The following is a 13,367-nucleotide window of genomic DNA, read 5'->3' as shown; positions in this document are numbered from 1 at the left end:
GTTCCTGCCTAGTATCACTGTAATATTTCTTGGTTTATTCTGGTTCTTAATATAGCGTAATCAAGCTATATACATTCACATGAAAAACTGACAGCTTACATTTTTATAACTAGAGACTGGATTATATACAAAATGCATATGCACATATCTGGACTTGAGTATTAAAAAGGCCAAAATCCATTTTTGTCTTTATTGAGTTAGTATCACTAAAAAATTATAATATTCAAAACTTTCAATACAAAAAAGGCCAATCTTCTTGTATGAATGGTTGCCGATTTCTTAATTTTAATTTAGGGCTTATCTCCAAATCAGTTTAAATTAAAACGGCCAAAGTGCACATAGAACTGCTTACTCTACTTAACTAAAGGGCCAATATCCAGTGAGCATTGGACTTTGGCCTTTTTATTCTTAAGTCATTTATACCCAGAGGGTCGATAACGACCCATGGCACTTAAAGGTCCTTCACGGCGAGTTGAAATGTGTAACTAGATATCTTTGTTTGTTTTACTCTTTATAAGTAGTGTCTTTATTGATTACTATAGACTAAACATTTGTGAGAGTAATTTGTGAATCGATAAGCAAATTTAACTTTTGTTTGAAAGCTGAACATGTACACAAAACATTGTTGGTAAGTTTTTATTTATAGATTATTATGAATATTTTTTTTATAGTGTCAATACGAATTATACTGTTTCTTAGGTATATTATAAATTTTATTGGATTATTTGATATTTTTAATATAAAAAATGGATTTAAAACTGTTTGAGTCGCTAACGACCCCTTGGGCACATGCCACATCATTTACGAAAATTATTTTTTAGGAAGAAACCTCTTACTACAGCAGAATTATTGGATGAAATTGAGCGATTGGATGAATATGATATTTTACCATCCAATATATACATCTCTTCATCCGATATTGATAGTGTCGATATTGATGAGGACTCTGGGGATGAATATTGTAATGATCCAGATAGGCTAAGTCGACGTCAGTTGCAGGCAACAGCCGAAGTAGATATTGCGGAGCCTATTCAAAGTGAATCTGAAGGGAAAGAGATTATAGAAGAAGCGAAAGCTGATGCTAAAGGAAAAAAAGAAAAAGGGGGTAAAAAAAGTAAAGAAAGTAAAGAGAAATTGGAACAAAACCATCAGTGACCTCGAAGTAAAAGATAAAACTTAAAAATCAGATTTTGCTACAACTTATTTACCTCCTATATCATTATCGTCAGAGAGTGATCCAGTTGATTTTTTTGAACTTTTATCGCCATCCATTGTCGAACATATCGTGAAACATACAGTGATGTATGCACATCAAAATAATGCTAGGCGGCTGAAACTGGGGACAAATGAAATATACACATTTCTAGGCATTCTTTACTTGAGTGGATGTGTACCTGTCCCACGAAGAAGAATGTTTTGGGAAACGATGGAAGATTTGCATAATAATCTAGTTGCAAACTCTATGCGCCGAAATCATTTTGAAGAAATTTTCAAGTACATTCATGTAGCGGACAATAAAAATCTACCTAAAAACGACAAAATGGGGAAACTAAGACCTTTGATGGATATGGTCAATGACAATTTTGTCAGATATGCTCCTATACCACCCACTTTCTCCATTGATGAATCTATGATTCCGTACTTTCGCAAGCATGGTTGTAAGTAATATATAAAGAGAAAACCAATTCGGTTTGGTTACAAAGCTTGGGTTTTAGCTATAACTAGCGGATATTGCATGAATTAGGATATTTGTCAAGGAAAAAAAGAAAGAACAGCAGAAACTGATGACAATAACAAATATGGCGTAACAGAGTATATTGTACTTACATTTGCAAATTTTTTGTCAGAAAATTTTAAAGAGCTACGATTTTCTTTATTTTTGACAACTATTTAAACAGCGTAAAGTTAATTGAAAAGTTACAAGAGATACATTTTGGAGCAACAGGTACTGTTAGACAGGATAGAATGGAAAACTGCCCACAAAAAAAAGAGAGAGAGGAGCATACGAGAGCCTCCTAACAGAAGATAAAAAAATAATAGCCCTACAGCTACAGGAACGATAATAATATTGTGAATTTGCTGTCAAATGAATTTGGAATAGCACCGATCCAAAAAGCACGAAGGTATTCAGCTGTAGCTAAAACAAAAGTTGAAATCACCCAACCGAACGTTATGAAAAAATAGAATATATTCATGGGAGGTGTTTATATATTATATTAGACGGACATATCGCTGCATATCGTATTGGACTTACAGGAAAGAAATGGTATGTACCCATTTTGTTCTACATGTTTGATGTTTGTATGAGCAATGCGTGGGTTCTTGCTCGACAATATGGTTACAAACATGATAACTAATATTTTCGAAGAATGGTGGTACTGTCATTGTTACAAAAATATGGTCAGCTACCACGTTTTCCTGGACCATCACGTTTCTCTATTAAACCAGAAAGTCTAAAATCCAGTGGACAGCACCTTATAATATGTGGACAACCGAGTCGTCGTTGTCAACTGTGTAAAAATAAATAAGACAATTAAATCATGTCAACGCTGCAATATCCCTCTGCATGACAAATGTTTCAAGGAATATCACAAATAATTTATTTGTTATTTTGTTTACTTCTGGATTAATTATATTGTATAAATGTTTATGTTATGTTTACTTATAATATTTTTCGAAATACTTTGTTATTAAAATAATTATTAAAAAATATATATATCCTAACCTTTCCTTTTATTTCAAAATTCCTTCTATAAAAATAAGCAAAAACATATTTATACATGCCGCATGTGCCCAAGGGGTCGATAACGACCCATGTATATATGTCTACTATTAACGACGTCATAATTTTTTAAATATTTACATATATCAAAATAAACTATATGTAAAAGAAAAAATAGTTCTGGGCATAAATGGGTAAAGTTATTGGAGATTGGCATTAAAAACATAACCTTACAGAAATGTTGTAGAATGACCGGCGAAGCTCTTCCGTGTTTTATTTTAAGTGAGTTTACTGCAAGTAAACCAAAAAAATGTATTCAAGCCGAACTAAAAGGCCCATGTCTTTAATTAAAGTTGGTGATAGAAATAGAAACGAAAATGGTAAGTACTAAAATAAAATAGGTATGCAAATTGCCTTATCTTATTAATATAAAAAATGGGTTTAGGTCATTCTACTGAAGATCCATATCAACTTTTTTTACCCGACCTGGTTGTAGTAATGCTGCTGTTATTGTAGAAATGATCCCACAAGATGTAGACATGCAATTTCAAGCATCTGACAATATTGTGATGGACTCGGCGATGGATCAGTCAAGAAACTCTACAGAAAGTGCAATAGGTAGCCTAGATACTGATGTCGTTTTTAAAAATCAGGTAGATAATACTTAAAGTAGGTATCTAAATTGTTGCAATCTAATAATTAGTACCTACTGGTTTAATAATAAAGTAATCAGTTTTATTACCTTGCTGTTGTATATTATGTACCTATGTATAACGCTTAGGTGGTTATAGTTTTAAAATGTCGATTCATTTCTTTTAGAATATTCCGCTGTTAAATTCAATGAGTTTGCTTGACACAACAACTTAATGAAACACATTAAAGCAATCAACAAAATGAAAAAGCAAAAAAGCAGGAACTTACTTTAAACGTAAGTGCTTTCGACATAGATTTGTGTCTGTAACATTCTTAAAAGCTTAAAAAACTTTTTTTCCACTTACATTGTAAGTGGATCAAGATCTTAATTATAGTCCAGATAAAAACGATAGCGAAGAGGATGAGCCTATTTTAACAGTTACAGTGGAAAAAAAATAAATCAAGGAAACGAGTAAAACGTATTCAAGATTGGAAGCAATTTAAAAGACAGGAACAAAAACGTAAAAGCGAGGGATATAAAACTAAAAAGGGGAAGATAAAGAAAGCTAAAGTATTGATAAGATAAGATTGATAATGCTAAAAGACAGAATATATTTTCGCGATTTTACCAATTAAGTAGATACGCTCAAGATCAAGTGTTAGCGGAAAGTGTGGAAGAAAAACTCAAAGATAGGCAAAGGAGAAAGATGGCACCAGGGAAAATGGAAAGCAGGAGATCTTTTTCTAGGAAACATTTTTTAAAAGATTCTACCGGAAATCGAACAGAAGTTTGTCAAAGCATGTACTTAAGCACCTATGACATTTCTATTACAAAGATAAGAGTGAATGTAGAGAAGAAAAGGGTCCATGGTGGGGCATGTCCACCAGATGGAAGAGGAATGCATAAAAACCAACCCAAAATTGCTGAACAGTTGAAACAGTGGTCGCCAACCTCTTCAATGTGTTGAGCTACTTTGTTAATTTTGGAATAAACAGCGAGCTACCCACACGGAAGCCACGTAACGCAACGTAAATGAAATAATCCACAGTTAATCTCATCATCATTATATGTATTTATTTTACTGCTTAACTGGTAATACATAATACATAGGTACTAATAATAAACTAATGACAAAATAACTAATATTACTAGTACGTACTTGTTCATAGCTACATTCCTACCTATCAAACGAAGGTATTTGAAAAATAAACACAAACTTTTATCCAGTCACAACGGCATGTCACGTATGATTTAAAAATAGTTAATAATAACAACAAAAAAGTAACGCACTATCATAAACATAAACATTGAAAAATAAAAAAGCACGTTCAATGAGAAGGCTGACACTCAGACTCATCGATAATTTTTTTAATGTTTGCAGTATAATTTGATGCAGCCATTCGAATACAATTATCCAAATGTTCATCTGTAAGTCGATTGCGATATTTGTTCTTAATAAACTTCATATTGGAAAACGAAGATTCACACTAATAGGTTGAACTGAATAATGATTTCACTTTCAAGGCAACACGGCATAGAACTGAATATTTGTCTTTTACTTACAATAGGCCAGATACATTCAGTACTTGAGACTAAGGATTTTAAGGCTAAATCATTTTGAAACTCAATGACCTCCATTTCTGTTGCAGCGAAGTCTTCGCCAAAGTTCTGCATAACACAAGCTGCAAACTGCTGGATATCAATTTCCATAAAGGGTGAAACAACAACCTGCGCTACTAAAGCCATTTTATTGAAATCCTTAAAACGATTTTTGAAGTTACTCTTCAGGGTAGAAATTATTTCTACATGATATTTGTTGTCATAGGGTTCTAACGGATTTTGAGATATTTTTTCTGAAAGAATAGGAAAATGCTTGGAATCGCTGTTAATTAGGTTTTGTTCCCAAAACTCCAGCTTTTTGATAAATGCTTTTATATCAGAAATCATTTTCGCTAGTTCTTTGTCTCTCCCCTGAAGCTGCAAATTAAGTTCGTTTAATTTCTCTGTAATGTCCACGACAAAACCAAAATCTCTAAACCAGATTGAATTTTCTAGTTCCGGAGTCGGTTCATCGCGTTGTTTGAAAAATTGAACTATGCCAGATAGGACATCATTAAAACGTTTCAGCACAAGTCCTGTACTTAACCATCGGACTTCAGAGTGAAGGAGTAGGTCCCCGTATTGACAGTCAACTTCATCGGCCAAGGTTCTGAATAATCTTCTTTGTAACGGTTGAGCTCTAATCTTGTTCACAATTTTTACCACCAGTTTCATAAAGTTCAGTGCGTTCAGTTTTAAACTAAGCGCAATGTCGCCGCGCCGTGCGTATTTATCTCGTTCAAAGCAATCCAGATCGTTCTCGAACACTAACGCGCTGGTCCGGCTGGTCGGTTCTATAAATAGCCGATTCTAGCTTGACGGCGTCAGGGGCAGATCGCTCACCGCAACGTTGCCGCTATTTATTATATTATATTAATATTTTGACAATTAGATTTTTTTGTGGAATTTTCGGAAGCTTCTCTGATTTTTGCAGTTTGTATTTTTTAAATTAAAATCGTTGTGAGAGCTACCAGAATTGCCTCCGCGAGCTACCGGTAGCTCGCGATCGACAGGTTGGCGACCACTGAGTTGAAACATACTGTTCGCGATCACATAAGAAATTTTCCAGAATATACCAGCCACTATTCCCGTGAAATCTCGGATAGGCATTATCTTAGCCCCGATTTGAATATTTTAAGTATGTTTAGATTTTATACTGAAAACTGCAAAGAAATGAAAGTTGCTTCGCTCAAAGAATTTCAATACAGAAAAATATTTAATGAAGAATTTAATTTTGCTTTTCATCATCCTGCAAATGATACATTTGTGAAGTGTGATCGATTAAATCTTAGCCTTAATTCATATTATAATAAAACAAACCTTACAGAAAATGAGGTACATGAAAAGATTACAGTAGAACAAGATTTAAATAACCATTTGAAAATAGCTGCTATGAAAATAAGAACAAAGATAAAGAAAGAAGTAAATTAGATCCAAGTTATGTGACTGTTTCATTTGATTTGGAAAAGTGTCATTATTTTGTATATTTTATCATTTTTTGTGAAAGTGTGGAGTGGATATATTATTTAGAGAAATTGTCCAAAACATCAGGAAAAATTCTTCTTCGCGACCAATGTTAGATTAACAGTATTTAATAATTTATATATACTTCATGTAATTTACTTACCGTTGCAAGACATCCGCGTCATAGCCCGTGACGTCACATGATATCAACACGAAATATTTAGGCGGTAGGTGTGTTCTTTTTTAGAATCACTTTGCCGAGAACACTGGCATTACAGCCTCTAGACATATTTTATTATATACGCGTAGAAATAATATTTAAAGATTTCCATTAATGTTAACTTAAAGAAATACACAATAATATGTTTCATTTACTTTGTATAAATGCATTATAAAGCGTTTTTATGAAGAACATTTGTTCGGAACACACTGTAACTGTAATCGAACGTAGGTGTTTTTTTGCATACATTGGTAACACTTATTTGACAGTTGCGGTGTTGACTAACGTTAATAAGTAATGAAAAAAGTGTTGTTTTTGTTTAAGAATTCCATTTTACATCTTTATACGACGCATACAAACGGCTCAAATTGTTTTTAACAAGATTATTTTTTAACTCTTGTTTTGTTTCTATTTATTTACATTAAATATTAATTTGTTTTGTTGTATAATCCACTTTTGCAATAATTATGTGACCTATTCGATTTAAAATGGATTCAGGATTTTTATACTTTGGCAACTATGTCCACTTCGATCTCTGTCAATGATAATGACGTGCAACGGTAAGTAAATTAGATGGACTGTAACTTAATGTTCATGTAATGCTGTCTCTGAAGGGGCCAATTTAAAATAAATTTCACTTGCTTTAAAATTATTAAAATCTTTCTGAATACTTACCACCCATCTCTTTCTCCAACCCTGCGTTTTATGTTCCAAAACGTTTAAATATCCTTTCCTAGCTATAACAGGAGAAATTCTTATTTCTTCCATATCTGGTACGTATAAAACTAATTCTGGATCTCTGGGACCAGGTGGTGAAACGGGCATAGGAGGGAATGGAGCACATTCTCCAGGTACCTAAAAACAAAATTAGTTATTAAATAACGAACTGCCATGTTTTTTGAAAAAAGAACAATGAAAAATACTAACAAGATTAATGAAAGTATCCGGCAAATATTATACAGGGTGTCCCCGAAAATAGTGCGTTTCTTAAAGGTATAGGTAGAAGACACCTAACCATGTAACCAAAAAACGAAAATCTAAAGGCAGACAGCCACAACTTTAGTAAAGAGATAGTTTGGAACACTCGTGTTTTGTGTCACCCCGAAAATGTTTTCGATTCGTAAGTACCATAATATGTTGATTGTTTATAGACAAGCGCAGTGTAACAGTAATTTAGCTGTCCAAATTTATGTGCATCTGTATCCCGAAAGGCGAACTCCTAATGCTCGAACTTTTGTGAATGTTTCTCAAAGATTATTAGAAATGGGTTCTGTTGTACCGAAAAAAAAAACATAGAGGAAGAACAAGAAGTATCCGTCGATTAAATGTAGAAGACGACATTTTATGTGCTGTGGAGGATAATCCAAGTGTAAGTACACGAACGGTGGCTAAAATGGTTGGAATGTCGAAAAACGTTGTCTATGGAACATTTCGGAAACAACTTCTACATCCATAACACTATCAGAAAGTACAAAATTTACACCAAGGTGATATTCCTAAAAGATTAACATTTTGTAGGTGGTTTCTAGATAAACTCGTCAGAGAACCTGAATTTCCATCTAAAGTTTTCGGCTATGCCGATGAAGCATGTTTCACGAGTAATGGTTAATATAATTTTTATAATTGCCACATATTGAGTGACGAGAACCTTTATTTAATACGTAGTACAAATTTTCAACGAAATTTAGCATAGCATTTATGGGCTGGAATAATTAACAATCGTTTGATAGGACCATATGAATTACCCAGAACACTAAATGGACAGGCCTACTATAATTTCTTGCAAAATGTTTTGTCGGTACTTCTTCACGACGGAGCCCCAGCACATTTTACCAGAGATGTTGATACCACTTATCCTCGTCGTTGGATTGGTTGGAATGGACCCATTCTGTGGCCACTACGAAGTCCCAAATGTTCTTATTGTGCCGTCTCCTTTCAAAGGTTGGCGATCCAAATGGCAATTGTAGCTTTGGAAACTGCTGCACGAAAGATTTCTGTGGATGAGCGGTCAAACCATCTTCTCAGGTCTTTCAGCCACGAGTTCTGACGTCTTCCAACTGATCTTTAGCCCTGAATTTTACCTTCCAATATGATTTGGAGTAATTCATATCTTTCACCTCTCAACACATGACCAAAGTATTGTATTTTTCTCTCTTTGATTATGCTGAGTAATTCTTTTTGTTTACTCATGCGCCGAAGTACCTCACCATTAATAACTTTTTGTACCCATGGAATTCTCAGCATCCGTCTGTATATATACCGATTCTTTTTTGTGATTCAGAGTCCATTGTCCAACTTTCACAGCCATACAGCAAAACAGAGAAAACGTAATATCTGATCATTCGAATTCTGAGCTCTACACTAAGGTCTGATCTTGTTAAAAATCTTTTCATGCTCATGAGTGTTTTCCTCGCTTGTTCGATTCTTGACAAAATTTCTTTCTTTCTTTCTTGTCGCAGTCTTCGTCGGATTCGTATATCTTCGGATGTTGTGTTATCATCATCATCATCATCAACTAGCCTCTAACGTCCACTGCTGAACATAGGCCTTTCGCAGGCTTTTCCACTTAGTCCGATTTTGCGCCATCTGAATCCAATTTGTAGTCACTCTTTTTATGTCATCTATCCATCTCATTGGGGGTCGACTTCTAGTTCTGTTCCGTCAAATCTTTTCGATAATCAATAAAACATGCATATACATCTACATTCATGTTTCTGCATCGTTGTGTTAACACATTAAATGCAATCCTACTGGATTTTTATTTTTGAGGACATCTGATATAGTTAGTTTATGATAACCGAGATGAAATCGAAACAGAAACTGAATTACGAGAACGAATTTTTGATGCTGCGGAAACTATCCGACATAATTTAGATAACTATGGCATTACTAACAATTGGATTCGTCGTATAAATGCATGTGTTCGCGCAGGTGGAGGTCACTTTGAACATTTATAATAATTACTGTCAAGTAAGTACAAGTCTCAATTTAATTTTAGTTCAGAAGTAAACAAATTACTGTAAATTAAATTTACAAATAAATACATAATACTAGCTCTATTAAAAGATAAAGTGTTTATTGTAAATAATTGACATTTTAACAATTCGTTTAAAATGATGCCATATTTCAATACATTTCAAAAAAGCAAATAATTTTTCTTAGTTGAAATAATTATTTTTAGGAATTAAACCATTTTACTTACTTAAGTAAAAATAATAATTTATTTAGAACTTCGAGCTTTAATCCAATACCTTAATTAATTCAGATAATAGCAAGTGCGACATTATTAAAGCAAGACATATTTATTTTGCAGGTATTAGGTAAATTTTAAAGATGTCAACAACCTTGAATAATAAATAAACAAGGGTTGGTTATGTTAAATACCCTAAGTAACAAACGAGTTTTTATTCAAAAGCGCTTTCACTGCGTACGACGTTACCAGAGTATTTAATTTTCTGAAAATAAAAATTCACGTAAATGGAAAATAACGTAATTTTTTTTGGAAACGGTTAACTTTAGAAAAAATGTTATAGGACTTTTTTGTTTTTAATTGTGTATTATATCTATACCTTAAAAGAACGCACAATTTTCGGGGACACCATGTATATGGAAAATAAGTACCCTGTCACTAGAAACCGTGAACGGAACTAGAGACAGAGTCAAGCAGTTTTGAAAGTTGTCATTCTTCTAGTTTTGAGAGTTTTGAAGTTTCGGTTAGTTCTTTGTCTTGATTATCATGGAGATCAATGCTTTTTAGTCGTTCTTGAATAAACGTTAAATTGTAATGTCTATAGTCTTATTAATATATAACAGCAAAGAGATAGAATTGACAAAAAATTTTTAGAAGTGTTTTTTCTCTACAGATGCAGTTCAACCTGAGACATGAAACTAATAGTTACAATTTGGGCAAGGAATATACTACACCAAGAAGAAGAACATAACTAACTTAACAAAGAATAAAAATATGGTCGGTATTCTGAACGACATTTACAATAGGTCAATAGACTCAAAGATATGAAGTGAATAAGGGGAATTTATTAGTTTTACATAAAAGCTTGATGAACAGAGATCAGAGTTACATGCTTTATTGAAAATAGACGAATTCAAAATCAGAGTGGCATAGTCTGTTCAATATTTTCCTCCATTGATGTAGGAGCTTACAAAGTCGCTATTTGCTTTGATAGTACAAGTTAAAACAATTTAGTTCATTGTTTTTTGCCTTTGGTAATAGCTGTGCTCATCCGTGCCAGTCTGAGACTGTAAGTCCGAGCTCACCAGTCTCCCTTACATCACGCAGGACAGACTCAGCGAGTTCTCATCCACAATACGGCCCGTCCCAATTGCTAATAGGGAACGTATTATGAGTATATAGAACCTTAGAATACGTATGAATCAAAGAGAAAACTGCAGGTCAACTAAGAACATGGCATAGGGACAGCAACGCATTATTAGCATGCCATTAATTGTAGATATGTTGGTTGAACATGACTCACTAGAGCGTCATCACACAAATTGCACAGCACAACAGATTAGCGAGTTCTAATTCTTTAAAAGACTTGTGGCCTCACAAAGAGCCACAAACTTCTCCGACAGCCATCAGACTTTGGTGAAGGGACTCTTCATGCTCGGTCTTCCCTTTCCATTCCTAATTTCCCATGGGATAAGTATGTACCTGGTACACACAGAGAAACATGAACAAGAAAAAAGAACAGCGCCGTGTTAGTCATCCGTAGACTATCGAACTCTCGAACTGGGGGGTGTAATGTAAATTTTAAATAGCTGTTGAATCAAGGCCTCCTCCCACAGGGCTCGACACCAGGTGCAAAGCCAATTCGAAAATAACAAACATTTTCTCATGGAATTTTAAAGTAGATACTATTTTATTGGAAAAAAGCCACAATTGTAGGTTAAAATAAGTTTATTCACGTTTCAATTTCCACTTCGGAAATCGTTCTCATTTTTTCATAAATTCTCAGAATTTATTAATGTTTGTATTTTGAGAACGATTTCCGAAGTGGAAATTGAAACGTCAATAAACTTATTTTAATTGTGGCTTATTCCCAATAAAATAGTATCTATAATAAAAACAGGTAAATACCATCAGTCAACATTCGTAACATTACCAAAAAAATCCAATGCCTCACACTGCTATGATTATCGAATATTAAGCATAATGTCTCATGTCCTTAAAACCTTTCTCAGAATAATTCATACACGAATTTACAAGAAGTGTGAATTTCAGATGAGTGACACTCAATTAGGATTTCGAAATGGACTGGGAACACGAGAAGCTCTTTTTGCCTTAAATGTGTTAACACAACGATGCAGAGACATGAATGTATATGCATATGCATGTTTCATTGATTATCGAAAAGCATTTGACTGCATTAACCATCAAAATCAAAATGATCGAAATTCTAAGAGCAACAGGAATTGACGATCAAGACTTGCGAATTATCTCAGAACTATACTGACACCAAACGGCAACAATTGAAATAGAGCACACAACATCCGAAGATATACGAATCCGAAGTGGAGTGCGACAAGGTTGCGTCTTATCACCGTTATTATTTAATCTGTATTCGGAATCTATATTCAGAAAACCATTAGATGAGGTTCAAGGTGGAATCAAGATTAACGGAACCAGCATAGACAACATCAGGTACGCTGATGATACCGTCCTAATAGCAAGCAACGCACAAGAACTACAAAATATAATAAATGCGGTAGTTAGTCATAGCGAAATATTCGATTTAGATCTAAATGTTTCCAAAACTAAAATTCTAGTATTTTCAAAGATACCAACAAAGGTAAATTTGTATGCCAAGGGACAAATAATAGAACAGATAACTTCCATAAAATATTTGGGAGCAAGTATGAACAGCCAGTGTAATCCAAAAAAATAAATCCTATCAAGAATCAGAAAACATTTTTTTTTCTTCAAACGTCAAATAATGATGACATTACTTATCTAACTTGATCCAGTCAAAGTTTGATGTCTCCGCCGGCAGCAGTTTTTTTTTCCATTTCTTTACGGCGGAGGGAAAAATGTTGTCATGGCAACAATATGAAACATGTCACAAAGCAACAATACAAATGTCATTAACAACAATTAAACATCATTTTTATTTATAGTAATATTAAAAGTACAATTAGTTAATGAGGCATTTTCAAAATTTAAACCGTGCAAAAATGTTCCCGACTCTTGATACGCATTGGTAATTGTTGATGATACTGATGGTCGAGAACAACTTTCAGCAATCATTCTCGATGTTGGCGAATCATGAGGGTTTAAAATTTTTTGAGCATTATCGTTCTTATCGGACTTGAGGGCCCCAAACGTGCTACTGCATCATTAGCCGCGGACTCAATTTCGTTTAGGTTTTCCATTTTCGCACTAAATTTGCGCTTGCGGTTGCAACAACGTCTTTAATAATTGCAAACAACTGTAACCAGGGAGACGCAAATCCCACCGACGACTTAATTATTTTAATTTCTAACATCTAGACGACTTTGATAGTTGTCACAGTTAATTTCGAGTAAAATAGCGTATGAATTGTACTATTTATGGTTGAAAATTGCGTTTGAAGAAAAAATAGTATACTTTATTCGGCAAAGAAGCGACTTTTCTTGACTTGCCCTCTATTACGCGCCTCACTTCGTTCGGCGCGTAATATCGGGCGCGTCAAGAAAAGTCATGCTTCTCCGCCTCATAAAGTAATATACTA

General features: G+C 33.9%; 1 protein-coding gene across 7 annotated transcripts in view; it reads right to left on the bottom strand.

The window, feature by feature from the left end:
* unc-104 (kinesin family member unc-104) overlaps window positions 1–13,367 on the bottom strand; it is a 231,104-nt gene that overhangs the window by 14,794 nt on the left and 202,943 nt on the right. For all 7 annotated transcript variants that reach the window (XM_072537853.1, XM_072537847.1, XM_072537849.1 and 4 more), the window contains one exon: window positions 7,315–7,494. In XM_072537853.1, coding sequence (XP_072393954.1) covers window positions 7,315–7,494 — 180 coding nt within the window. The remainder of the gene's footprint in view (window positions 1–7,314; window positions 7,495–13,367) is intronic.

The sequence above is a fragment of the Diabrotica undecimpunctata genome, chromosome 7 (assembly GCF_040954645.1).
Source record: "Diabrotica undecimpunctata isolate CICGRU chromosome 7, icDiaUnde3, whole genome shotgun sequence".
NCBI classification, from domain to species: domain Eukaryota; kingdom Metazoa; phylum Arthropoda; class Insecta; order Coleoptera; family Chrysomelidae; genus Diabrotica; species Diabrotica undecimpunctata.
The sequence above is the reverse complement of the archived record's forward strand: the minus strand, read 5'-3'. Positions and strand labels throughout refer to the sequence as shown.